This window comes from Salarias fasciatus, chromosome 13, assembly GCF_902148845.1.
Source record: "Salarias fasciatus chromosome 13, fSalaFa1.1, whole genome shotgun sequence".
Taxonomy (NCBI): Eukaryota; Metazoa; Chordata; class Actinopteri; order Blenniiformes; family Blenniidae; genus Salarias; species Salarias fasciatus.
This window is the reverse complement of record NC_043757.1, coordinates 14,723,770-14,750,500: the sequence shown is the minus strand read 5'-3', so window position 1 is coordinate 14,750,500 and position 26,731 is coordinate 14,723,770. Positions and strand designations below refer to the sequence as shown.

At 42.6% G+C, this 26,731-nt stretch overlaps 1 protein-coding gene across 1 annotated transcript in view; it reads right to left on the bottom strand.

The window, feature by feature from the left end:
• col19a1 (collagen, type XIX, alpha 1) overlaps nt 1-26,731 on the bottom strand; it is a 59,858-nt gene that overhangs the window by 8,533 nt on the left and 24,594 nt on the right. The window contains exons 10-12 of the mRNA XM_030106568.1: nt 20,323-20,349; nt 19,758-19,811; nt 159-203 (exon numbers count right to left, since the gene is read on the bottom strand). Of these exons, the coding sequence (XP_029962428.1) occupies nt 159-203; nt 19,758-19,811; nt 20,323-20,349 (126 nt within the window). The remainder of the gene's footprint in view (nt 1-158; nt 204-19,757; nt 19,812-20,322; nt 20,350-26,731) is intronic.

Here is a 26,731-nt window from a genome sequence, read left to right as displayed (position 1 = left end):
ACACCAGAAGTTTAGCTTTTTCACAAAAATGTTAAGGTTTTAAAGGTCAGAGCTGCCATGCACCGGGCTGAAAGTAATGCATCAAAGCAGTGCTGATCCTGATATTTAATCAGAAATAAAATCAGTGAATCATTTGTCGATGACACCATTTCACTTACAGGTAGGCCTCTGGGTCCGGGCTCGCCGGGTTTTCCTCTCCGTCCCTAAGGAGGACACAAAAAAAATAGACGAAGATGAGTGAGTGTGGAACAACAGGTGTGGTCGGGCACGCATGCTGCCGGCAATTAAGGCCAGACAGCAACTCTTGTTGCAGCCTCTAATTTGCTTTTAATTAACAACAAGAAAACAGCTTAATTGCCGCACCCCGTGTGGCCCACTACTCTTTGTTCCCTCCGTTGGTTTACTGCCTCTTTTCCAGCTGTGCAAGTCCCTCGGTACATCAATCAACCGTAAGAGGCCATGCAGCAGCAAACAGGCCAAGCCATCCACTGGGGTCAAAACACAACCATACTTTTTTACATATTTCCTTTTGTCTTTGCGAAATAAAAAAAAAAAAAGAAAACTCTTGAAAATCTCTTGAAAAGCTGATACTTTAATGAGATGTAATGCTCTATAAACTGAACCAAAGTTGGTATAATTTTCATCAAGAGGGTTTATGGCTTCATGAGAGAGGCGGATGAGGCTTTGTGGATATCTGTGCAGATATCCACTGGCAGCGCATCACGGGCTCCCTGTGTTGAGGAGTGCTGGGAATTAGCTGGCTTTCACATACACAAGACAGATGTAAAATCAGCTCAATTAGCAGACAGGAGCACTCTGGCCAATATCCGTTCACTGTACCACAGCGTGATCAATGGCGAAATCACAAGACAATGCGGATGCCTGTGTTGCTGCTAAGCATGATTACCTCTTTCTAGTATGAGTTTCATCAGCTGACACGATCGCTGTAAGCATTGTATTCCTCTCCTACTGTACGTGTCAGGGACACAGAAACACTTCTCTCCTCCACAGAGATGGCGGCTGCGTAGCTCGACGGAGAGGAAAAGCCTGCTCGCTGGCGGAAGAAAAGTTGAGAATCACAAAGCGACGCCCCCGACTCTTCTCGCTGACACTCCGTACATGCAGACTTTGATTAACTGGGTCAAATTTGACATCTACGTCTGCCTGCAACAAAGACAAAAGCGAGGAACTTCACTAACAGCCCCTGCTTTTAATCATCTGTTTGCATGTGTGTTGGCGCTCATACACAGCATGTGTGCCTTTCAGTTTACACTGCACGGCTTACAGACAATGAAAACAAGTGACGTACAGTAAATATTAACCTTAATAATGACACAATAGAAGCAGTGTGTGCCTCCTCTTTGGAACTTTGCGCTCCCCTCAGTTCGTGCTGTTTGATGTACCAACAAAGCCTCGGCCAGCATCGTTTGATATCTGTGCTGTACAGCGCGGACGCCGCTTTACTGTATAGGCTATGTGCTTCAAAGTGAGCCTGAATGAGAGCTGCACAGAAGAGGTGGAAGGCGTCAAATTACCTTGATGCGTATAGCAGCAGTATCTCAAAACCCTTTTCTTGAAATGAGCGAGATTATATGACATTGGAAAAGCTCTTTGAAATGTAATTGAGGCAGGTTACCTTTGTGGCAAAAAAAAAAAAAAAAAAAAAAAAAATGGGGGTCAGAGTTGCAGCTGAAAAATTCAGCGAGGGCTTGAGCACCGAGGCTCTTTGTGTAGATTCAGACCGATTTCAGCGTTAAAAGGTCCACATCCCACAAGACAGCATTTCGGCGAGGGCGAACGGTGTTACTTTTTCCTTTTTGACTGATAATTAACAGGCCAGAGCTGATTCACTGCTACGTTTGCAGAAAGATGTGACTGTTTGTTCTAGCCTCAGTCCCTGCTGCTGCCCTTTCCCCCCTGAACGCAACAACAAAAGCAGATGACACAGATAAGTAATTTAGCTAATGAATATTTCATACGCTATTATGCCAAGTAGGTCATGAATTATGCAGTTTTCTAAATTATTTCCCCACATTTGCCCTTAAATCTCTTTTAACTCCAAAGTGCGAACTAATTTTATGTCCATGTATTTGCATATCATCATCAAAATAAATAGTGGTACATCCGCTCTGCCTCTCCAGTGAAGTGAAAACAACTGAATGAAGACAGAGGTTAACTCCATATTAGCAAGCGTAGGTCCTGAAGCTTATTTACACTTACAAACTTATGAATTGTTCCTTAATGAGGCGATACTGGATTTAACCTTTCACTCCTATAGGCATGAACAAGACTTGGCATGTGCACACATGACCATAACGGCTTATAATATCAAGAAATTTCAAAAACTATCAAAGAAATGAAATGTGCATCCATGAAGTCGTTTGTATAGCAGCAACAGGGATCTCCTGTATGACCATCTAATTCCAGAAAAGATTCTCCAACATGTCACATGTTTGCAACGTGAGATTTCCACAATCTTTAAAAACAATTGAACACTGAAGAACTGCCAAATATTGAAAGTTGAAGATTTGACAGAGGATCCATCCATCCATCCATCCATCCATCCATCCATCCACCCATGCTGCCTGTCCATGAGCAGGACATGTCGACAGTCCTTCACGGGGCAAACAGAGACAGAACATTCACTCTTACTGATCATTTACAGCTGACAATTAACCTCTTTTTTGAACTGTTGGAGGAAACCCACGCACAGAAAATTCTCCAACTGGGATTCAAAAAGGAGACCTTCGCTCTGTGAGGTAAGAGCACCAACCAATTAACTACTGTGCAGCCAAAATTTTACAGCACTAAAATTTAAATAAATCCAAATGGAATGATTATAATTTCAAAGTTAAGCAACTCCTTATCACAAAATTCATACTGTGATCATCTGCCAAATTATTAGTTACACCTCAGTACTGAGACAAGTTATTCTCAACTGATCAGACCTTTTCTGCAAACAATTTGTGTTGTGCGGTGTTTTGAAGCACTGAGTATATTGTCTCCGGTAGAAACAGCTCGGGTGCAGTTGTTTGTATCGGCTAAGTGTGTCTCATTTGGCTGCATGCAGGCAAACTCAGTCGGGGGCGACTATGCTGGAAGTCTATGTCAGAGTTTCACTACTTTGATAATGAATTAATATTCATTCAATATTCATAAACACCAACGGCTCAGGCAATCATTCTCGCAACAAAGCAATCCATTAGAATGACTATACTGAGTGACCTTGGGGTGATGCTGGCACTCTTCAGAGCGGAGGACCTCTGGTTAGCGCGCCGTCCCCAACAAATCTGTACACTGTCACAAGACGTAATTAGTCTGGACCACAGCTGTCATCGCTGTTTGCTCTCACTTGACTCTCCAACGCGGGACACCTGTCAGTGACACAGTGAGATAACTAGATACCGGCTGTGGAATATCGACACAGTCGAGATACCGGCAACCTCTGACGCGCCGACGAGCATCCAAACGCCGCTGCGACAGATTTTCCACCAGCAAACGTGAACCGTTTGAGGGTTTCTGATTTAAGATTCTGTGTTAATATCTCTGCATTGACTGGATCGGTTCAAATGAACGCGCGTGCACCTATGGACGTTTTTGAAAACGATACTGAACCGAGGTCATTCCGGAGGCTAAAAGCCACTTCTGATTGCAGTAATTTTGTATCCATTTGTTTAAGTGCAGACAATCTCACCATGTAGCTATCCCTAATTGGAAAATGTAGCAACAACCCGCACGCTTAGCATTTAAGTGAAATCACTGCATTAACTTCCAAAGCACATTTCCATTAACAAAATAATAAATAGCCAATTTTATCTAAAAGGTCCATCAGCTAAGAGGTTTAAAGTCTAAAAACAGGTTTTGAAATTGAATATTTGGAATTTCACCTCAGTGAGCAGTAAGGACAGAACGTAGTGAGGTTAAAAAGCTCAGCATGCTGCTGTCGCTAAGCATTAAACAAACATCTAATTGAAAAACTGTTTCCAGGTTAGGGATAAAAACCCACCCTAAAGTGAATTAGAGACGTTCTGAACCTTCAATTTATTTTTGTCTGATATTTTTTTTTACTTTTTCAGTAGAGGTTCAAGACAATACTATCAGAAAGATAAATGTCAGGAGTGAGCTGTGGTCCAAACACCTAAAACAGTCTCCAGGCAACAGAAGTGAAGATGAAATGACGGATGAATTATTTCAACTTCAGAGAGAAAAAAAGAAAGTGACAAAGAAAGTTTTTTTTTAATTTATTTTTTTTAGATTGAACACCACCAAATGCCACAATAAAATGTGTCAACATGATTGTAATTATGCCTTCAGAAGGAATTCAGGCAAGCCGTGCCAGCCAGCCAGCAGTGTCTGGTTGGTTTTAGCTCAGGCAGTCATAACTTTCTCATTTCCCTTTGTGTTTCTCCGTCCTTCATTCCTCTTTCCCTTTGTGCGTATCATAACTCTCCCAGTCTCATCTCATCCCTCTCTCCCGTCTCCCGCTTTTCTTGTCATCTCTCCTTCCGTCGCTCGTCTCCTGTCATTCGCCCCGTTTTTTCACTCACCCAACTTCCAGCGCCTGTTGGATCACCCTGGCAATCCCTGTTGCTATGCAACGCTCGGTGTCCTATAAATTTGACAACATCCTAGAGCTTGATTATTATTTGAGCGCTGCAGTGTGAAGCCCTCCTTCAGGTCATTGCAGTAGATTAGAGGGAGGGAGAGACAGAGGAAAGCGAGGAAGGAAATGAGGGATGAGAGGGAGGCAAGGAGGTGGAGAAAGATGAAGAGACTGTGGAGGAGAGGGAAGGGGGGGAGAGACGGAGTTACAGATGAACTGGGCCGTTTGAGTAAATGAAAAACGGGGTGGCAAGACCAAACACAAACTCACATGTGCTATTCATCTGCTCCACTCTGAAAACCAGCAAATCATAACCGAGAAGTGTGAAAAGCAAACCACATTAACAGCTAACTCAATAACGGTGTGAGGGGGGGGGAAAGCCAGAGTGGGGACCGGAAAGGAAGAAGCCTCAGCAGACTGACAGCGTGTTTTGAACTTCAGCATTAATCCACATGAATCCAAGCCTTGACTGGCTTCAACCCTGCTGCGAGTTGTGGAGTGTAAAAAGGAAGGCGCAGGGCCCGGTGCAGTCCTGCAACACAAGCCCCAATCTGAGAGCAGAGTCAACAGCAACAGTGACACACAGCAGAGAAACTCCTTTATGATGACTCCATAATCCTTATCCCAAATGTCAACATGTTCTCTGAGACATCCCATGTCCCGCTACCCATCCCGGGATGACACAGTAGTTTAAAATGGAGGAGGCAAGAATGTGTCGCATTTTTAGCAATAAAGCAGATACAGCATGAAAAAGCCACATAATCCACCTGACAAATGCCCCTGTCAAGAGGGGTCAGTAGATAAGCCGGAGAAACCTTCTGCAGTAAACACCACAGGGCCCGACTCACACCTGACACGCCGCACAGACACAGAAAAGGCAGCAGGTTTTTTATTTTTTCTTCACCCTGTTAAATGCACAGTCAGTTATCATCAGGGGAAAAAAAAATCAATTCATTTCAATATTGCTCAACACAAACAAAAAAGAGCTCACTTGAAATTTCAAAAATGTACATCCATTATACAGCGATTACTCATATAGCGAGTGGCATGACAGCGAGTGGCAATAAACCAAATGAAATAAGCTAACAACCAGGAAATATTTATTTAAAAACAAATAAATAAATAAAAAGAATCTTACAATAGAGTGTGGAAGTTTGTTATATCAGCAACATGGGCAAACAACGGATGTGTGTATATTGTAATGTCACTGTGAGAAGCAGCCAGGCACCGAGCGTGCTGGCTATTCTGTAGCTTATAAAGGCAGATGAGCTGCATTAGCTAACAACCTTCACCTTGTTAGACAGTTTCTGCTTTCAGTGGAGTCATGCTGCATTCAAGCAACCATCAACTGGAATAGGTATCAACAGGGAAAGCCCAATTTTCCAATTTTAAGCACTCACATGATGCTAATAAACAAGAAACCGCCTCCAGCAGTGTCACTTTATTGTTACCAGAGTCAGAGAAGAGTCGAGCTTGTCATCACACACATCAATCATGAAGGGTATGAAATGAAGCTCAGGAGGTACAATTTATATTAATAATACAGTCAGACATGATGGGCAAAAGGTGGGGACAGGTTGTCAGTCCATCGCAAAGGGGTCTTTCTTTAAAGAGATGCGATTAAACTGGCTGATAAGATAATACCACGGCTACTCGGTTTCCGAACCTTTAAGTGGGAACAGCGTGTAAAATACTATCCATCTCAGATTAGAGGTCTGCTTTGAGCAGGATGTTCGGCAGCAAAGCCTCTGACCTTCAAGTTGAAAATCAACTTGTTTGCTAATGCAACAAAGCTCACCGCAGGTGTCCTACGCCACACGTCCAGAAGCCACAAACAAATTACTCCATTTTGGCAAAACTCCAGCGACCAAACAGAAAACTGGGTCCAACACCTGAGCTCAGAAGCAGGCTCGAATCCCCAAACCCAAGAGATCTCCGAAAAGAAAAGGCTTCATGGCCTCAAACAAAGAAGATTGCAGGTTACAGCAAATCTCTCACTAAAGTCTGGAACATGAACAGGATACAAAGATACAAAACTTAAGTTCAAGCACAGTTGATTTAGTTCCTAAATGGAAAGATGAGCATCAAGATGTGTTTTTATAATTAAATGGGTTTGCAACAAAATTATGTTTTTAAGATAATAAAAAACTTATATATATATATATATATATATATATATATATAGCATTTTGAGATAAAGTGTAGTTAAAGTGGAAATGATAACAAAAGTTTAAATGCCAAGAAAAAGTCAACATGAGTGAGCTTACAGTGAAGTGTTAGGATTGAAGCTGAAATGTAGAGAATAAACTGGAAATGTCACAAAAAGCCAAAATGTCAAAATTAACTATTGAACGTGAAGAATGAAATCAAAAGACAATTTCAAGGAAAAAGTCAAAAAGTCAGGAGCAAAGTGTAGAAATTGAAAAAATGCCAAAAAAAAATAAAATTAAAAAAAAGGGGTTGGAGTGAAGTTTGAAGAGAAAAAGTTGAAATGTCAAGTTTAATATCAGTAATGAAATGCCATTTTTGTCATTTAAAAATTACTTTGCAACATTAGTATTTTTTCCATTACCCTCATCAATCTTCGTTCGACTTTCTTGCACATTTCTTGACAGCGATGCCCGAAATCAGTTGTTTACTTGGCTAATCTTCACCTTTCCAGTCGCTGCACGGGCCTCTGATGAGCTAATGATGGGGAAGCTTTACACTGCTCTGAGCTGATGTGCTGGACTCGGTGCGTGCAACACAGACCTTTACAGTCCTCCAGGCTAAACTTTCTGACATTACCAAGCCGGCTCGACGTGCACCGATAGTATGTAGCTCATGGGAGAGATGACCTTTTCCTGACTGAAAAACTCACATGCCACTCCCACTCCTTCTGCCTGAGCTAAGGCCCGTCTCCCTTTGGGGACATGTGTTCGGGTCACCTGAGACTTCTGTCTAACTGGTGTGCTGGGTTTGACAGGATCTGACTGTTGTCCTATGTTTTGCATTTTTATTGGTAAGCAAATAAACACAGCCAAAATTATGAGGCACGGTTCGATCCCGGCTACCTGGGGTTGTAAGTCGAAGTCCTCCACACCCAGACGAGGATGTTCACACGCTTCGTGCACATGCAAACACAACTGACCACAATATTCATTTCCGATTAAAAATGCCCCCCTGGTCCTGGTTTGGGAGATAAAAACAAGAGGACCGATTCACTCAAGGTCATTGGATTTGAAAATGTAGGTTGGGCATCGGGGGGTGGGGGGGAAGCGGGATAAATCTAGGGATGAGACGCTGCCTTTTCTCAGTATGATTCTTTTATCCCTCTTTAATGCTGGAGAAAAACCAAGAAAAGAACAAATGAGATTAATATGTATGTTGTTTGAAATGTTCTGGAACTTTTTCACTGTAAGAGTAACATAGACCGATTAAAATTACAAAGCAAACTAATAAAGATCAGTAAAAAAAAAAAAAAAAACTAACTAATATGTGTTAAAGACTTAACAGACAACCCAAATTAAACATGTCTGTCTGGCACCAGAAGAGTGATGTTTTTGATTGTTTATCCCAAAAACAATCAACTATACAGTCTTACGTTTAGAAATAACCCATTCAAACAAAAATGCTACTTTCCATGAGAAAAGGCAAGCTCAAGTTGAGAGTTGGAGGCAATGTAGTTTAAACTTTTAGAAAAAAAAAAAAAAAGAGGCTCATCCTCTCAAAGTTTAAAGAAATATCAGTTTTAAGTGCACTGGATCTTCAGTCATTTCATTAAACCTATACCTCATGAGGAAGCTTACAGTATCCAGACACAGACAAGATTAAAAATTACTTACACTCACAGCAGAAACTAATTTACTCTGTAATTAATTCTGAAATGTCATCCTTCCCACTTGTAAATATTTTCTCATCTGGAAATTTGCGGCGCACCGTGAACCGGAAGAGTCAAGAAGACGAGGAAAAACAGTGTTTTTGTACATACTTTATACTAACATGTGTATCAGAGTTATTTCAATCAATAACCACGTTTTTCAAGGGAAAGGGGTATTTATCTTTATATAAAGTTTCATAAAGTGTGGTTGTTCGGTCTGATCCGAATCCTGTTTACATCATTTGCGGCTCCACTTGCATCGTTAACGCTGACAGACTGACACAAGCCGGCGTCAGCCGAGCTCCTTCTCGGCACCGCTTTCGAAAACTGTGAGTATCAGCTGGTGTAAGGGACAACATATTCGGTGAATTTATCCCAGATACACAGCTCAACGTGCTGCACATGTCAGGATCATCTGCGCCCCTGTTTTCGCTGTGTCGAATCGGCGATGCGACGCCCGGGAGGTGAATATCGATTATGCTGCTTGCTTGAAATGTCACAAAAGACACTGCAGTGAGAATGAGGCCTCACCTGCTCATTATTAAGGAGCCAATTAGAGGGAAGACACTGCAAATTCCCTACTTGTGACTGCCCTCACTGGATGCCATCTTAGGACACTGCACAGGCTCAGGAAACGCCTGGGCACTGGAGCTTGCAGAGATCCCTTGCACTTGGTAAAAGCCTCAATAAAATAGGATTTGTTCCAGTTGTTTACTGAGGGTTAAGAGGAGCGGCCGGGGCAGGAAGAGAACGGCAAAGCCGACAGCTGCCTGGCAGGGGCTCAAATGCAGCTTAGCATTTTTCACCATTCTGACTGGCACACAATGCTCTCTTTAACTCCCAGCCATCTAAATATTCAGGGACGTATAAAGAGATGGCTGACACTGCAGCCGACTTAAGACACAGCTCAGCTGGCCAAGATTGCACCTATAGTCTTTTGGCTAAAGCTTTCCATGAAGGCTTTCTTCACAGAGACTCAATCAAGGACCCCATGTGACTAAGAGGCTATTTGTTCAAGTGCCACTAGATGGCAAACTAGTTTCATCACAAATTTTCACATGGGCAGGACGGAGCCAATGAGGAAACTGTAAGTTCTCACACAGAGAGAGGATGGATGTCCTCAATGCATGAATGTATGATCTGTGTTGGGTAACATCCCCTAATTAGGCAGTCTGGCAATTAGGCATTGAATACCGTAAAGGAGATTTTTTTTTTTTTTTTTTTTTTTTTCCCAGCTGAAGGCTTACAACGATGAGAGAAGGAGGAAATAGACAAGAGCAAGACGCTGCATGAGAGTGAGGGAGTGTGACAATAATTCTCATACCGCATTACGCCTCTTTTCAGCTGCCACACAATACAAAGGGACACAGGTGGCACTACAAGGGTACCCAGGCTCACAACGCAGCATATCATTGGGTAAAATAACCATTACGGCGCTATTTCAGTAAACATTCAACTCCTCACCAGCACTCAGTGTGCAAACACTAGAGCCGAAGGCAAACACAGGAAATGCAGACAGTGGATGTCGATGGAAACTAAGCCATGGGAGTCCCAGGGGAGCCTCGGAACGGCGCTTTACAGCAGCCACGTTTGCGCCTCGTCTTCAGCGATAAGTTTTAAGAGCTCATTGACTTTAACAACTCCTAAGGAGAGGAAAGAGGGCTGATGATATTATCTGAATTTGCATCTTTATGTGGTGAAGAAGCGATGATAAATCTATATTTAACTGTGAGCTCAATTCCCACTGATCAGCTGAATGTCTGCGCAGAGTTTCGACGCAAGCTGGGTGCCTATCGCGTTGGCTCCTCGCTAGGCCAGCAATGCCTCTTGAATGTTCTCATCTCCTAATGGATGCTGTTATTAGTCTTGGCTCTTTCACAATTTCACAGTCTCATCTGGACTTTTGGCCGTATTATTCATCCAGAGCAGATTGCTCCCATCCTATGTTTACAGATACTGAGTGTTTCATTAATGCATTATCCGGCAAGTGCATAGAAGAGGCTGGAAATCTACTTAGAATAAACCCTGGTTCATTTTACAAACCAAATATTTGAGGTCAGAGAGAAAGCACTGTGCAAAGCTCCAAAGGGCGCTCTCTGCGGGTAGTGAAGCCCTCAGTGAGTCTTATGGTTCATATCACTCGCCACGCATAACAGATTACACCGAGGCCCCCCGCACAACCATCTGTATATTATCAGGCCACTGTCAATACCCTGCTCCCTGGCACGCTATTAAAGTGGACACAGATGAATGTATCTAAATTTGCAGGCAGGATGAGAGTGTGAAGAATCAGAATATGGATGGCAGGCAGTAACAGTGTGCTGTAAGTGATGCAGCCTCCCACCACCACGCCTCTGTGTTCTGCAGTGTTCAGGGCTACATCTCCTCCCCGACCAGCCTCCTTCCCCCTGCTCTCCATGCCCCCCCCACCCCCCCACCCCCCCAAGTTGGCTCGGCTGACACAAATAGAGCTTACTTACTTGGGACACGCTTCAATCCAAGCATTCTAGATTACAAATACCCTTTAAAAGGTATTTACATTCACAGCATTTTTCAGACGGTGTCTCCTCCTTACCCTCACCTAAAGTGTCCGGAGAATGTCTTTGTATTTAGCCAGACTACTCGGAGCCGGATAAATCTCATTGTTTGGATGACTAAAGCCATGGTGTGTGGACTGCACAGGTTCAGGGACCAGCCACCCCACATCCACTGACACACTGCAATGACTCAAGTCAATTCAGTCCAGCGGCCTTTATTCGATACGTGACGCTTCAGTAGTGCTGCTATGACCAGGCAGACATTGAAACAACATTCAGAAAGTGTTTACCCTCGATGTCCCTGCTGTGTGTTGCGACTCCTTGCAAACAGGCTGTAGATGTGTGGACGGAGGCCACGCTCCGACCGGCGACAGCGAGACTATCGAATGCTCGGAGGAGGTGTTGACCTACATTACCCCTTGTTGAACATCAGGATTTCGTTCCCATACAGGCACACGCCGACTTACGGACACACATCTGCGTACATACACAATGACTATAAAAGCCTTCAGAGTGGCCCTCTCGAAGTCTTGACCCTTGTATTCGTCCCTGTAATTAATTGGCCAATTAATGTGTGTTTATTCTCGACACCAATGGACGTGGCCAAACCGGGGCTCTCTGGGAAAGACGGGAGTCAGACAGATAAATCAAAGCTCTGTGCATCTGTCTTTGGTTGTGCCAAACGCTTCCCCCTGTAACCCTCCTCCTTCCCAACAGGGCCCAAATGTGAGACCTTTTCATAGCCAATCAGGACAAATCTTTGTTTCATCCTCCATCCCAATGCACTTGACATTGACAAGATTAATTGCCTTGTGCACTGAGCAAACGTGTTACCTCCTGGTGTAATACAGGTGTCAAACGCAGGGCTCTCTGAATCTCCTCAAAGTGAATTTAGTTACTCGAGAGGAGAATAACCTATTCCGCTCCGCCCTGCAAAGGGTTAACGAATCCTCTCCCTGCTAGTAAAATCACACAGGGTGTAAATCTTGCCATAAAATCTCAGCTGTGAGCCCTGCTGACCTGTAAATTCTTCCCTCTGTGTTACTCTGCCATTGAGCTTCAGCGGGTCGGGTCGAGACGGTAACTACATATCTACATCGAGCTACTGTGTTTAACCGCCGCTTTGAAAACACACACTGTGAATATAGTGACTGACTGTGTCTCAGTGGTCTAATATGCCATGCAGTTGTTTCACAATTAAACTGAGCTGAGTTACAATAAATGAAACGGGCCTGAACGAAAGTCAGTGCACGCCACAGTTTGAAAACCACCAAATGTCAGTACTGTCCAATAAAAACACCAAATATATCAAAACGCTTTTGTCTCAGCAAGACGACGAGTGAGCACCTGCAAATAGATTTAATTCCATTTGCAAAAACTTACAACTGCAAAACTACTCAACATTTGGAAGAAAAAAATGCAAATCAATGACTGAGACCGAGCACGCCATCAATATGAGAACTATTGCTACTAGTATGTTCGTAACACATGTAAAAAAAATAATTGCAGCTTGTGTTGTAGATGAAGATAGTTGTAAAGCTGCTGTCTCTCTCTCTCTCTCTCTCTCTCTCTCCTGCTCCCTGAGGTGGCAGTTAGCTCTGATACTAGCAGACTTGGTGGGCCTCCACAGTGCCAGAGACGTATCGGCGTCCCTAAATAAACATTAATTTATCTATACAAGAGCTGTCCGCGGCTGTCTGCGCGCTGCAAGTTTATCTCAGCTGTTTTGTTGCTGCTTCCTCACATCATTAATTCATTCATCCTTTTTCTTTATTCAGGAATAGGTGTTATGCCAAGTTCTGCGTGACTGCTGAAAACTGGATTCCTGCCAGAGGAGTGTGTACAGTGGACTGCGTGCCGTTGAAAATATCAAACTTTAATAAAGACTGATTAACTCCAACAGACCAAAATAATGTGTTTGCAGCGCCACTTTGCTGATGCAACTCCAGCTCAGGCGACGAATCAAAGAGGCAATTAAAAGTAACGTTCAAGTTACTACTACAAATTATCTAAGTTATCGCAACAAAAAAAATCATGCTCTTTCTGGAGAAACAACTCTATTGTGCATCAATTGCACTGAAAAAAACATGACTACAATCAAATAGTTGCTGTAATTACATGTATTCGCTCCAACACCCAAATCTGCGGCAGCCTCCCATGGAGAACTTCTGGCAGGAAGGCTGCTATTCTCACCGGGGACTCGTTACTTAATAATCTCGCACTGCAGGAGCTCTGGTAGAGGTCAACAGTCTATTACAGTCTCTGTTCATGTCTGCTTCCACCTATGGAATAAAAAAGAAAACAAAACAAAACAAAAAAACCTGCTGCCAAATGTTTCAGTCCCCACAAACTGAGCCATTACTCCTTCCCTATCAATGTCACTCCAGCTAAGGTCTCTGCAGAACGATCAAAATGAACCTCAGCCAAGTCCATTAGGTATAACAGAAATATTATATATGTACTGCGGTGGCTCAATTATCTCAAAACAACATTTGGTCTGTCCTGTAAAGGAGGGCCATCTAAGTTCCAGTTACAGCATGCATTTGGTTTTCAGAAAATGGCATGCTTTTTCAAATTAGATTAAATGACAAAAGCTATCAACCGCGTGATTAGAATGCACAGATTTGGTTTTAAAGCAGATAAATGTCGTTGTATCTAATCTGACACTAATGGCTTGACCTGATGGGCAGCGTGTAACGCCATCCAAAAGAGAGCAGCAGTCAGATGATGGGGCCTGGCTAAAAACTTGTACTGAAAGAAACTGCCAAACAATTTGGGGGAAGAGAAAATTACACAAGTGCAAGATTGCAGAGATTGTCTCTTGTTTGAGAAAAATAAAAAAAAGAAATAAACAAAACAACCAAAAAAATTAGCATTATAGATCATGCGTCAGCAAGCAGATAAAACAGGAAGTCATTGAGAAAAAATGTCACTGTGTTTATAGTCAGGACTTAAAAGCAGCTGTCCCAGTCATTCAGCACAGGGCAAGAATCAAAAATGTAAACAGCACCATAATTGTCAAAAGATAACGATCATCTCCCTTCTTGTTTAAGAGCAGAAATGGTCTGGCTGTCAAGCAGAGACAGGACAGACGATCTTTTCTCCCGTTCTGACAGATAATACCCATGGCACGCTGAAGAGCTCAGGCAGCCGCTCTTGATGCGACTTTGTTTCACATTTTGGACAAAAGAAGCGAAACTGCTCCTGAGCCACAGATACAGTGACCCGGGGCTGAGCTATCCCATGATCCCCAGCGATGACACCTGGAAAAATGCAACGCGACAGCAGACAGTTTTCAGATCCGCACTCGTGTTATTTTACAAATAGTTATCTTTACTATAAAAACAAAAAGAGAGCCTTGTAACTGAGAAAAAGTCATCTGTCCCAACGGGGAGGATCATGTTTACACCGGTGTTGTTCTCTGATTTCACTTGACTTCCGGGATCAGGATCACATGCCTGGCGAGTCCCATGACTTGCACTGATATGTGCTTTGGGTGAAGTTACAGGTGCAGTTATATGAGGCCCCATGCTGCTCCGTGTTTGCTGTCACAGGATACAAATACATATTTCCAATTTTAGGGGGACCTTGTGAGCTCGCATCTGTCACGTAAAATGTGAACTGTCCTCACCCCTACAACTTAAGGTATACCTTGCTAGCAGCAGGTTAGAACTGATATTTTTACCATCAGAAATGTCATCATTCGTAGTTGCAAAGATTGAAAACGGTTCTAAAAACGTTTGTCAGATTTTGGTTGCTCGGCATCGCACATTTGTCCTCTGAACATTCAGGATGTGATTCTCTTCTTTCATTGCTGCTTTTTTGGACTGAAATCTGATAACAATTCATATTTAACCTGTGAAACTGTCACCTTGTAAAAAAAAAAAAAATAGATTGAGATAATTCACACTGTACATGAAAAATTCTGACCCGATGCTATTTGAATGCCCAGGAGAAATCAATACTCATTAGATCAGGCATTTTTTTTTTCAGTCTTTTGTCAGTCTTAGCTGACGAGAGTGTTACTTATTGTGGTTTCATGCTGCTGCAGGAAGCTTTGCGGTTCGACATGCGTAAGATTGTCTTCTACAAACCTTGATTGTAATGAGTGGTTATTTGAGTTAATGTGGCTTTTCTGTCTTTTTGAACCAGTCAGGCCATTTTCTTCTGGCCTCTGCCAATCAACAACTATTTTGGCCCGGAGAGAAGCAGCTACCCGGACATTTTCTCTTTTTTCAGACCATTCTCTATAAACCCCAGAGATGGATCTGCGTGAAGTGGATTGGTAGTTCCTGAAATACTAACCCGTCTGGCATCAGAAATCAGGCCACAAAGTCACTGAAATCACCTCATGCATGATTTAAAGTTGAGAAGCTCATCTCGACCACATCTGCATGCCATAACACACTGAGTTGTTGTCATTTAGATCAAGGTTGGTGATCAGGGTTCATCCTGTCACACCTTTAATACACCTGGTATACATCAAACGGGATGCTTGGGCACAGTCTCCTGGAAATGAATAAGAAATGATCCGAGGGACAGACGTTACAAAGCTGCCTTACAGCAAGAATACTGAGATGAAGCCTGCATTTGGAAGCATATTGGTTTGCATGTTCTCCCTGTGCTTGCCGGGGCTTTTTTTTTCTCTGGGAGTATGAATGGGTGACTCTGAAATGCCAATGGATGTCTGTCTCCCTCCGTTTTCCCAGGGGTAACTGGCAACCTGTTTTGCCTCCCCATCTATCGGCATCTATTGGTGGTTGTAAAGCTTAGAGATTGAGAAGAAGATGAATAACCAGTAATAAAATCTAAATCCTTTCGATGACTAGGACTGACGTACCATATCACAGTAGTTAGTGAGAACTAATTTGATTCATCTTTCACATTTAAAGTCATTAGCTTTTCCCATCACCAAACCATTGTACTGTATATTACTTGGTTCATAATGGCGTCGATTCTTTTTCAGCAATTTTGAAACTTTAGTACTCTGTCTCCTTGATGTATGAAGCAAATGTCAAACAAATAAAATACAATGAAAAAAAAACTATTTGATAATGTCACCTTTAACCTGATTGCAAATTCTTAACTACAGACTAAACAAATCTCCCATTGTGCAGCGTAAATTATACCTGCATGTTTGTCACTGAGCTGGGGCTCAGGCACTTTCAATCCACAGATTTACTAAGTGAAATCTGGTTCGCTCTGTAAATTGAATGCCTACATAAATAACCAACTAACAAGAATTTAATATACATGAATAAATAAACAAGTGAGAGGATCATCAGTGCATAATTTATTTGAGGAGAACACATCTGTCAACAGAGAGGGTACAATGCTCTCCTTCCTTCAGGGCTTGATGGAGTTTCATCATCTGTACGAGCACAGTCTAATAAGTACACTGTGCTGCACATCTGTCAGGCATGTGCGTCTTCCAAAGCAGGAGACAAGAGAAAACCTTGACACAGTAGAAGTCATCGATTGATTAAAGAGGATTTCAAGTACTTTGCATACCCACTGTGAGCATCACACAAAATGAAACAAACAGAAAATACTACATCATTAATTCAACATAGAAAGTAAATCTGCTTAAAGTACCCCTCCGCTCGTCTCAAAACATTTCATTACAACCAATTCCTATGCAATTATGCCATTACCTCTGATAGATTCAAATATTATTCAGGAGAAAGCCAAATAATCTCACTGCATTTGTTCGCGGTTCCAGCATACAGTTATTTTTTTGTATACAGGTAAATTTATACAGCTAATAAGGTTTAATTTGGTGTTAGGTCTGGATTAAAACCCAAAGATCGACCTTGTAATGTGGGATTTCTTAAGGTGATTATTTATTAATCCACAGGAACCTATTGCCTTGCCCGGGGATGAGCCCGTGCCTGCGCTGAGCCCACTCACAGCACAGTGCCAGCTGCTGGAAGAAGGTATGCAGGAGAGACTTGGCACCGCATGAATACGCCACGCTTGCTGTGGCATTCCAGACATTACGGAAGACACACTGACCAAAGCTGCACTTTCATCCCTATTGCTGAGAACAATCAATTATGTAATTTGTTCTTTTATGTTGCTTTCTTGCACTGAAATAATTTCCCTTTTGAACGCAGGTAAGACTTTATTCCAGACTCACTGCCATTTGATGTTGGATGTCAGGATGGAGTTTCCATTCCCAGACTAAAATGACCTCCCAAAAAACTTTTTGATCCCTATGTGGCTTTCCTAAGTGTGTACATCTTTTACCACTTTAACCTGTGTAGGGCAGAACCAGACTACAGTGATAACACATAGGGTAGCACATCATTACAGAGTGCGATGAATATTTTAGCACACCATAGCCAGCGAGGGGGACATATCTTCTTCTTTTTTTTTTTTTTAACTGGTGCTCCCACTCTTCGCTTTTGATCTGCTGTAATGTTCCACTGAATCCCAAAGTCCTACTCTTTTCCTGCCATTCTGCGCCAATGCCATCTATAATAGATAGAGCCGAGACATTCACATTACCGCTATTGGCAATACGTAACATGGGGGCAATACATTCCCATAAATCCCAAGTCATGGTTGGACTGGCCCTTACCTCCACCCTGACAAAGTTAACTCATCATACATCAAGGTAATAAGATAAAACCGAGATTCTGTGAATGTTAGACATGGGGTCAGAGGAAGGGTTGGGCAGATGCCCTTGATATTCTCCCTTACATATGTTTCTTTAAGCTTCAGAGCAGGATCGGAGCAAATGGCATCATTCCGCTTCTCTTCCCCACAACGTCCTCCACATCTCCTTGAAGTAAATCTAGATGGCTCAGAGTGGTTGTATTTTCCTCAACAATAAATTGAAGTAGACAGTTTGAGAGATGGTCTGGCTTGAATCTAAGGCTTCGTGAAAGCTTTCCACTCGCGGCTATTCTATGAAGGTTGTGGGGTGGTCAGTCTACATCAAGCTATTCTGCAACATTTGTACAGCAGCGAGGGCTCTTAGTAAAACCAATAAGTTACAGGCACGGACAAGGGTTGCTAATAGGGTGAGAGTCTCTTGCTGTATCAGCTGGCCACCAGCTAGCCCCTGATAATGATACATGTCCACCTTCCTAAAATAGGCTGTCAAACTGCAAAAACACAGGTTGGTCAACAACTTGGGCTCCATGTGACTCCCCGAGCTAAGAATAAGCAGAAACCTTAGCACATTAACAGTCACCATGAAGTCAGCTCGCCATCAAAGACAGAGTATTAATAGATCAGAACTGAGTCTTCAGCAACAACAACAGCAGAGAGTCTGGAATTGCTGGTTTAAAGCCTCATGACTGCTTTACCTTCAAAATCTTCAAAAGAAATAACTAGTGAAGAAAATAAATGTTGATATGGGAAATCACAAAGCCACAACATCAAACACTGGGTGACTTTCTCTTTTCTTCTTTATCTCCCCAATTATGATTGAAAGATTCATCATAAGACTAGATAAGTAGCCTAGATAAGTCAAAACGACAATGCAGACAATAACTGATGCCGTGCATGGTTTTTCCATGCACAAGTTAGGTATAATATGCTATGGAGACGAATGAGACAAAGAAAACTGCATAAAAACATCTGGACCAGCATCTGTACACACCCTTCTTGACCATGATACTCAAAACAGCTTCTTCACACATTTGGAGGAAAGAATCCGTTGGGAAATAATGCAAACATTGACTGGTCATAAATTGTTAATGTTGCAGGAAATGTTGAGTTTGAATGTGTTCACACACACAGAAGGCTGGAATTCCTGACATACAAGCGTCCAGATGTTTTAAGTCATGTGCATCATCTTGGCTTTTATCAATCTGAAAAATAACATTAGCCTGACCCAGTCATGGGCGCCGTCCAGCTCAACCTCACATGCATTTTATATTTTTCAGCAGTGACGCCAATATATATTTTTTTCTTTTCAGAGAAAAATCACAATACTGAAGAGTGTCAAGAGACTATTTGTTATTACATTCAAAAGCTATTCACATCACGTCTGTGAGGATGGACAAAAAAAAGACACCCTCCCCACCTGTCACTGGACCTTTCAGCTGTGATGTCAAGAATCTTGCTGCTGGGAAGAGACCAGCATGATTTTCTGTTGACCCATTTCTAATGTCCCAACAAGTATATAAAACCCCTCAAAACATGATGGAGTGGAAATACCCATGTTTCCACACATGGTTTTCTAACAGAGTTTTGAAATAAAAAAAAAAAGTGCACATTACATAGTTAATCCTTACACGTGTATTCCCAACCACAGATATTATCAACACAAGTGATACGTACACACGTGTGACCCGATACGACACATCGAGCCAATCACTGACATTTTATCTAAACTGAGCAGGCCTTTGAGGAAACTAAAAACCACTGAGCATGGTTACCAACAGAGACATCAGCATGTGTGCTGCCAGTCAATCAGTGAGTCTGTGTGTGTGAAACCCCTTGACCACGGAGCCCATTCATTAATTGTCAGGCAGCGAACACACCACACACACACACACACACACACACACACACACACACACACACACACACACACACACACACACACACACACACACACACCACCCCTTCTCTTTTTTAAGGGCTCTTGTGATCCCTTTGCCAAAAAAACATCTTTGCTCCCTTTAAAACAACAGCGGTCCCTCAGCTGCTGTTTGGCCTTTCCCCAGGCCAGGTCCATCCCAGAAGTCATCACAACAGCCAGCCATGCCAAACAACTGGTAAAGCCCTTGTGTTTACTCACCCTTTTGCCCTCTTTGCCTGGTTCCCCTGGTTGACCCGGCACCCCGGCCAATCCCTGGGGAAAGGACGTGCATCTGAGTGAATCGGGCACTGCAGGAGGATATTCTAACTTGCTTCTTGTAAAAACTGAAGCAGACAGATGTTTTTTGCCACATGTTCTCAGCAGAACGATGCATAACTAGTGGGCTTATTCGCCGTGATAGGAAAAACCGCATTAGCCAAGTTAAAAGTGCACGAACAGAAGGAAAGAATGTACAGCTGTAGTTTCAGATCTCACTCGTGAAAGGCTTCTAGGTGACTTCTCCGCTTTCCCCTTTAATAGGCAATTTGCAGCCTCAGTTGATCAGAGCTTAATTCCATTACTCTACAGAGTATCCTGATAAGAAACTATTAGCAAAGTTAATCAAGGTATATGCTGAGTCGTGGTTTTATTTTGAGGTTCCTGTGCGCGGATCTGTTTGTCGGGCCTTCAATGGCTGCTTGTTGAACCTCACAGCTGTGTTCAGTCAGAGAAGGGATATGTTACATGCACTTAGTACAACAGTGTAAGAAAAAAAATGTGTTACCTTCTCTCCTTTGGCACCTGGAGGGCCCTGAAAGTGGAGAAAGAAGAAAAAGGTTTTATTATAAAAAATAACAAACTCAGAGGATGTCTATATGGAACAACATTGATCTAAAACATCTGATTTACTGCTGTGCAATTGGTTATGGGGTAATTATTCTTGACCAGGACGACCTGGAGAAAAGTCAGGGCGTGACTATTCCAACTGTCCAGACGTCCTGCTGGCCACTGTCAGGAAAGGGCAGACAGAGTCGTCTGTCCACCGGGCCGCCGCGGCACGAACACAAGGCCACATGCAACATATCCGCTTTCAGATGCAACCCAAACAATCAGTGTCAGCTTTCAATAGGCATCCACAAGTCAGAGAGTGTTGACTTTTCTTAGAAACAGCTGCAAAAATAAAGCTCCACAACACACACACACACACACACACACACACACACACATAGCATGTTTCTATGTGGTGTGTTACTCAGGTACCTCATACAAAATAATGAAGGTTTTCTTTTTTTAAAAGAGGGCTGACAACCTGAAGATTTTTGCTGCTGTATCTATAACAAGTGGAGCAGCGCTGACCTGTGGCACCTTAAATAAAACATGCCTCTGTCTCCCTGCAGTTGTTTTGGTAATAAATCAATTATTCATCTACGGTCTTCAGTTGGGATTGTGAGCGCAGAGTCTTAACCTTGGTTAACAAGTGATCCAATGCAAATCCATAGGACGCCGTTGCTAACTACAACATTTTTCTGCAGCATCTTGGCAATATTTTTACTGGCATTCTGCCGCTGAGATGAAAATTTGCTTAATCTGTGTTTGACTCTCAGGAAATGTTTGGTAATTTGCTTGTCTGTTAGAATGTAACATCAGCACAGATGACTTGCTAATGAAAGGTGGCAGTGTTTCTTGCCTTCTGAAAGCACTTTGGTGACATAAAAGGGGCGAGCCAGAAACAGTGAGACCAGTTCGTGCTTCATTCTGGTGCTGATTAAAACTGGCAGGCTGATCCCCTCATGATGTGCACATAATTAGTCCACCACCCGTAGTATACCTTTAATCTACGCCAGACGTCGACTCCCAGGCGAGAGCATGCCTGGTTGTGTTTGTGAGTGCATATCCACTATATGTTTTTACCACTCAGGTATCCGTAGGTTCACATTCCAGCTGTCTCCAGACGTATGTAGCCTTAAATTGTGTGTGAATGGGGTTCAGTACATTCCTGGGCTGTGTTGTCTGTTCCCTGCATTTTTAACATGGCCATCGAAAAAAGCAGAAGTGCAGCCAGTCCAATTATAAGATCCAAATACAAAAAAAGCATGGTGTAGTTCCTGCCGGCTGTCTGTAAAATGTGAATCCTCTGCAGGGACAGCCACCAACCCAATAAGTGCATGTCTCACCCATGTAGGATACAGTCAGTGACTACTTGTCAACCTCCACCCCCACCCTGAGGCTTGGAGCTTCATTCTTCTCTGCCTGGCTGCTCATCCCTATCCTTTTTGGCCCAAGTGAGGATGCCCACTGAGCCCTGTCTATCTGCTCCTTGTTTGACCCATTCCCAGGCGGCGGTAATGTGACACGCGGGCTGTTCACCTGAGTGCCTCACTTTCCATCTCCGTGGGCCACGTGCTTTAACACTGTGTGCAGAGCCTCGGCGGCCAAAAGGCTGTGATATTTACAAAGCTCAGTCTCGCCATTTTAGGTCATACCCTCGTGAGTACGTGTCAAAATTTCTAGATCCTCTGAATGTCCTTTCAAATACAGATTGCATAATGAGATGTAAATGAAACAGAGTGAACCTAAAGGCAGCCCTGGACATTCAGGGAGAACCATGATAACTGGAGAAACAGCTAAAACCTCAACTTTTTTTCGAATCATAATTCAAATCACAATGGCAATGTTAATTTGAAAACTATTTATCATGTAAACTGAAGGTCAAATAAAATAAGACAGATTGACAAATGCGGCAGTATTTCAGTGTGTGCCCTGCGTGCGCCATAAAAGACCATTAACTTGTATTTACAGAATGTCAACAAATGAAGCATGAAGTCTGATGACTTTCACACTGTCTGACAACTGGCAGGTGGGTCGATGCTATTAAATGTGACAGGCCTTAAAATAAACACCGCCGCGTGAAAGCCTTGCCATATTAACCACGGACAGGTATGATAACATTGTTTGGTGACTGACATACAGGCGGTCACAGAAAGTCATATAAGGAAAAAGAAGTAGATGCCTTTTGACACCAGCACAGACCGGCGTAAAGCAATGATCTCACGAGCCTTCTACTGCCTGCCTTGTTTTATTTTTCATGTCTTTTAAGATGAAAGTTGTGCATCGCTATTGAGCATTTCTCACTACCATTCCCTTTCTCCCACAGTCCCCAGCACCGCGGTGTACAGTACTGAGCTGAGAATCAGTGGACTTTACAACTGGCAATATCCTTTTATCAGATGTGCATGAAAGAAGGAGAAGAAAAAAAAAAACCTGGTGTGCTTGTAGTTCATATCCATTTTGTTGTCTAAATGAATGTCACAGCTAAAATATGCCTGCTATGGGATATTCAGGGGACTCATTACTTTATGCTTCCAAACCTGCCTCCCCCTGTCAGTTTCAATACAAACAAATGCTCTCGCCACCCCCACCCCCCCTCCCTTCCATCCGGAAAATAGGATAAAATACCCTGTGATTCTCTGTTGTCTTCACAGAAACACACAGACCTCATTATAACTTCAAGGCTGGCAGACTGAGCATAGCACCTACAATTATGCGGTGAGTTCCACCAAAAGACAACAACAACAACAAAAAACAAAAAGACCCAATAAGGGAGGAAGAATAAAAGAGCAGGAGATATGGCAACTAATTACAGGAAAAACACTCCATCTCACACATGGAAAATAACCCTGCTGTGGGATGAAAAGAAAAGAAAACTTTAAAAAGACCAATATTTCCTGCATTGTAACAAGAGTTAATCTAATTCATGTTCCTGATGTCAGCGAACACTCTCTAAAGGGGCTGCAGACGAGAACAAGGTTTCACATCAAGCGCTTCTGTTGCTGCACCTCCAGCTTGTCTTAAACTGCAGTCTTATGAAAACAGTTCCAGCTTCCTGCACAGGACATACCTGCTGTATGAGACTGTCGATATAGGATAGACATATTCCAAACTGTGACACCGAGAGCAGCTCATAAACAAAGAGACAAGAGTATGCAAGAAACATTTGGAATTCACATAATATAAAAAAATAATAGTTTTCACAGGGCACAATAACAGAATTTGTTGGGTATGTCCATTACAAATAGATATCTCTTGAATATACAAACACCTCACAAGTGGCACATTTTTTCCCTCAGCTGTGATAAAAGCTACTAAATATGACCGTCAATATGTTCTCGCCAAGTTATGACAGCTATAACAATTTTCTTTAGCTGGCCATGTTTGTAGTAGCAATCATTGCGGCACTTCAAACAAATGGGAAAAAAGCATTATTGAGACTGGAATTACAGCTCATAAACATCAGATCCTCTCAAGTGTGTGCGTGTTTTTTTTTTTTTTTTCTATTGGTGGAACAAAAACAAAACATTTACAGTGATTCGGTCCAGCCTGGTAGGAATGGCAGCCTCACTCACTTTGGCTCCTCTGGTTCCAACAGACCACCATTTGTGATGCTTTTTAATATATGGTCTGCATACCACGTCCATTATCCTCTCTTTTCAGTGAGGATCATGTTTATGGAAAAACAAAACGCCTGCATGTGTTACTGTACGTCAGCAGTCGCTCGACGCGCTGTCTCGCCGACGAGTCTCACACGCAGGTGTGACATTCTCACGCCTGTCACAACTGATCAATGAGAAAAGAGCAGATAATGTCTATCACCATGAAACACTGAGTGCAGCCAAATCCTGAGGAGAGAGTCCCAATCAGCTGGTTACACTGTGTTTACAATCCAGCACTCCCCTCTGTTTGCACTTAGGTGGAGCAAGGACAGTAGTTGTCGCTGCTTTTTTACAGCTCGGAGCGCAGAACCTTGGGGCGGGATTGAACTGAGTGCGCTCGGGGCAAAGTCAAGCCTCTCGGTGGTGAAATGCGAAAGTAGAAGGACAGCCCAGATCAAGAGTGATCGCTGATAAATGAGGCTTGACACGTATCGACAGGCTAAATTTGCAGCGAGGCTTGTTAGGTGTGACACATTTAGGCCAGCAGCACCGACTCTTTGAAACAGGTCCGACGTGGAAGTGACTGGAGAGACGGGCTAAAATGGCCGTCTGTAGAATGACTCAGAATCACAATAATCTGTCATAGTTAAATTTAGAGTCACACGGGCTATTAATAGTGAATTACATATCTGCAGAGGATGATTACCTACTCTTATCACATTAAGTCCTGCCACCAGAAACGTGACTAGCTCATTGGACGCCCCCTGAAACAGTCGCCGTTCAGAAATCCCCATATGTGAAGACGCTGGTAAAATAAATAAATAAATCAATAAACAGACAAAAGCACATTGCCTCGCTGGCAACACCAGCAACAGACAACACAGCTGCAACTAAACTTGCTGAAATAGTGAAATGACTCCATCACTATTTTATCAGATTATATCAACTCACACAGCCCTTCAGCCCTCACACACACACACACATACACACACACTGTCGATAATAGGGCATTAGTCTCATAGCTGTACGTGAGCCCAGTTCTTTATTTAAATCAACAGCCTAACCACTTTGCGAGGGCAATCCGACACAAGGGGATGCAGAAGCATATTTCCCTTTTAGGTATTATGAGAGCTGCGGCAGGGATTGAAGAGCATCTGAGCACAAGGCCCAGCAAGGACATAAACAACTTCAGACTGTCAGTTACAGAAGAGTATTTGATTTATCAATTTCGCTTCCATTTCTGCAATAAGCAAGGCTTGTTTCATTATGATGATGAGATGGGTCACATAATATAAACAAATGTTCTTGTTACTGCGATCCCTTTCTTTTTTCTTTTTCCTTTTTGGAAAAGCAAACCATTAGGCCGGTGTTTTTTTCACTTACTCACAGCCTTGTGCTTGTTAAGAGGGACATTTGAACCCATTTCAACCACCGCATCAACACGCATCTTTCATTTGAAAAAACAAAAACACTGAAATAACTTGAATATGCCTTTGAATTGCGCATTGATTTATCGTTCAGAGATCGAGACTGAGAGGTATTATATCCTTCTCACCCACAAACGCTGCTGAGACATAAAAGCGTCCAATTGTGTCAGTTCGTAAACTGAAGCAGTGTTACAATCTCCCTTTATGGGGCATCTGTCATATTGGCAATCAAAGGATGATTAGACCTCAATACAATAATAAATTCTTGGCCAAGGACACGCAGTACTGGGGATCACCAGTTACCTTCAGCTGAGGAGCGACTGGGACTGTCTGCTAATCCTACACTTTGGAGCAGCACCATTAACAAGTCATTAACACAAAGCCTTGCTCAATGTTATCACACTTCTGACCCGGCGATTCACACCGCAGCCACAAAGCCATTGATTCTTTCAAGACAATAAACAGTCTCTGCCTCTGCAAGTTACTCTGCTCATGAAGTGTAATTAAGCATTTTGTTCGAGGCATAAATGCCACAAAACTCAGATTCGCCCAAACACAAATTGAGTAATTGCTAGCTAAATTTCGTTTTTGGTGTCGCTGAATGCAACCCTCCTGACGTGCTACAAATTAATTTGGATTATTTCAAAGTTGAAAAATGAAGTGGGTAAAAATGCTGTATCACATTTTGGATGAAAAAACAATCATGCTTGCTTTTTATTAGTGGAGTGCATGAAAATGTACAATATGGAAAACTGAAGGTGTATTGTATTTGAAACATACATACTGCTCCAGTGGGACATATGATCCTAATTTAAGTGGTATTTATAAAAAGCAGTAATGCACATGTACATGTACTCGTACAAATGTACACATGATTTCAAATTTTAGCTTCATAATAACGTTCTTCCATCAGCATCATCTCCTGTCAGCTCCCCACAAAAACCAGCTGACAGCAAACTGCCAGAATACGGGCTGAATAATAGACGTGGAAAGAAGCTCTGCAAGGTGCTGAGGCTGTTTCACCAGTGGCACAACATGTCCTTATCAGACATGCAGGTCAGACAGGTGCTCAGTCAGCCCCCAAGTCGCTCTCTCACCAAATATCAAACGATAGTGGCTGTCTGTGTTTTACAGCCAAACCAAGCTTTGCAGATAGTCTGAATGCTCTATGAGCCACAGAAATGTTTCTACAGTCAAATATTTTAATTACATCAGTCAACAAAACAGCGTTAGTTTTTTTTTTTACCAAACACTGGACTGACAGAAAGCCCTCTGGCTAAAAGTGTTGGAATTTTCGATAAAACTTGGCACGACTGTGTGATTACTCAGATGAGTG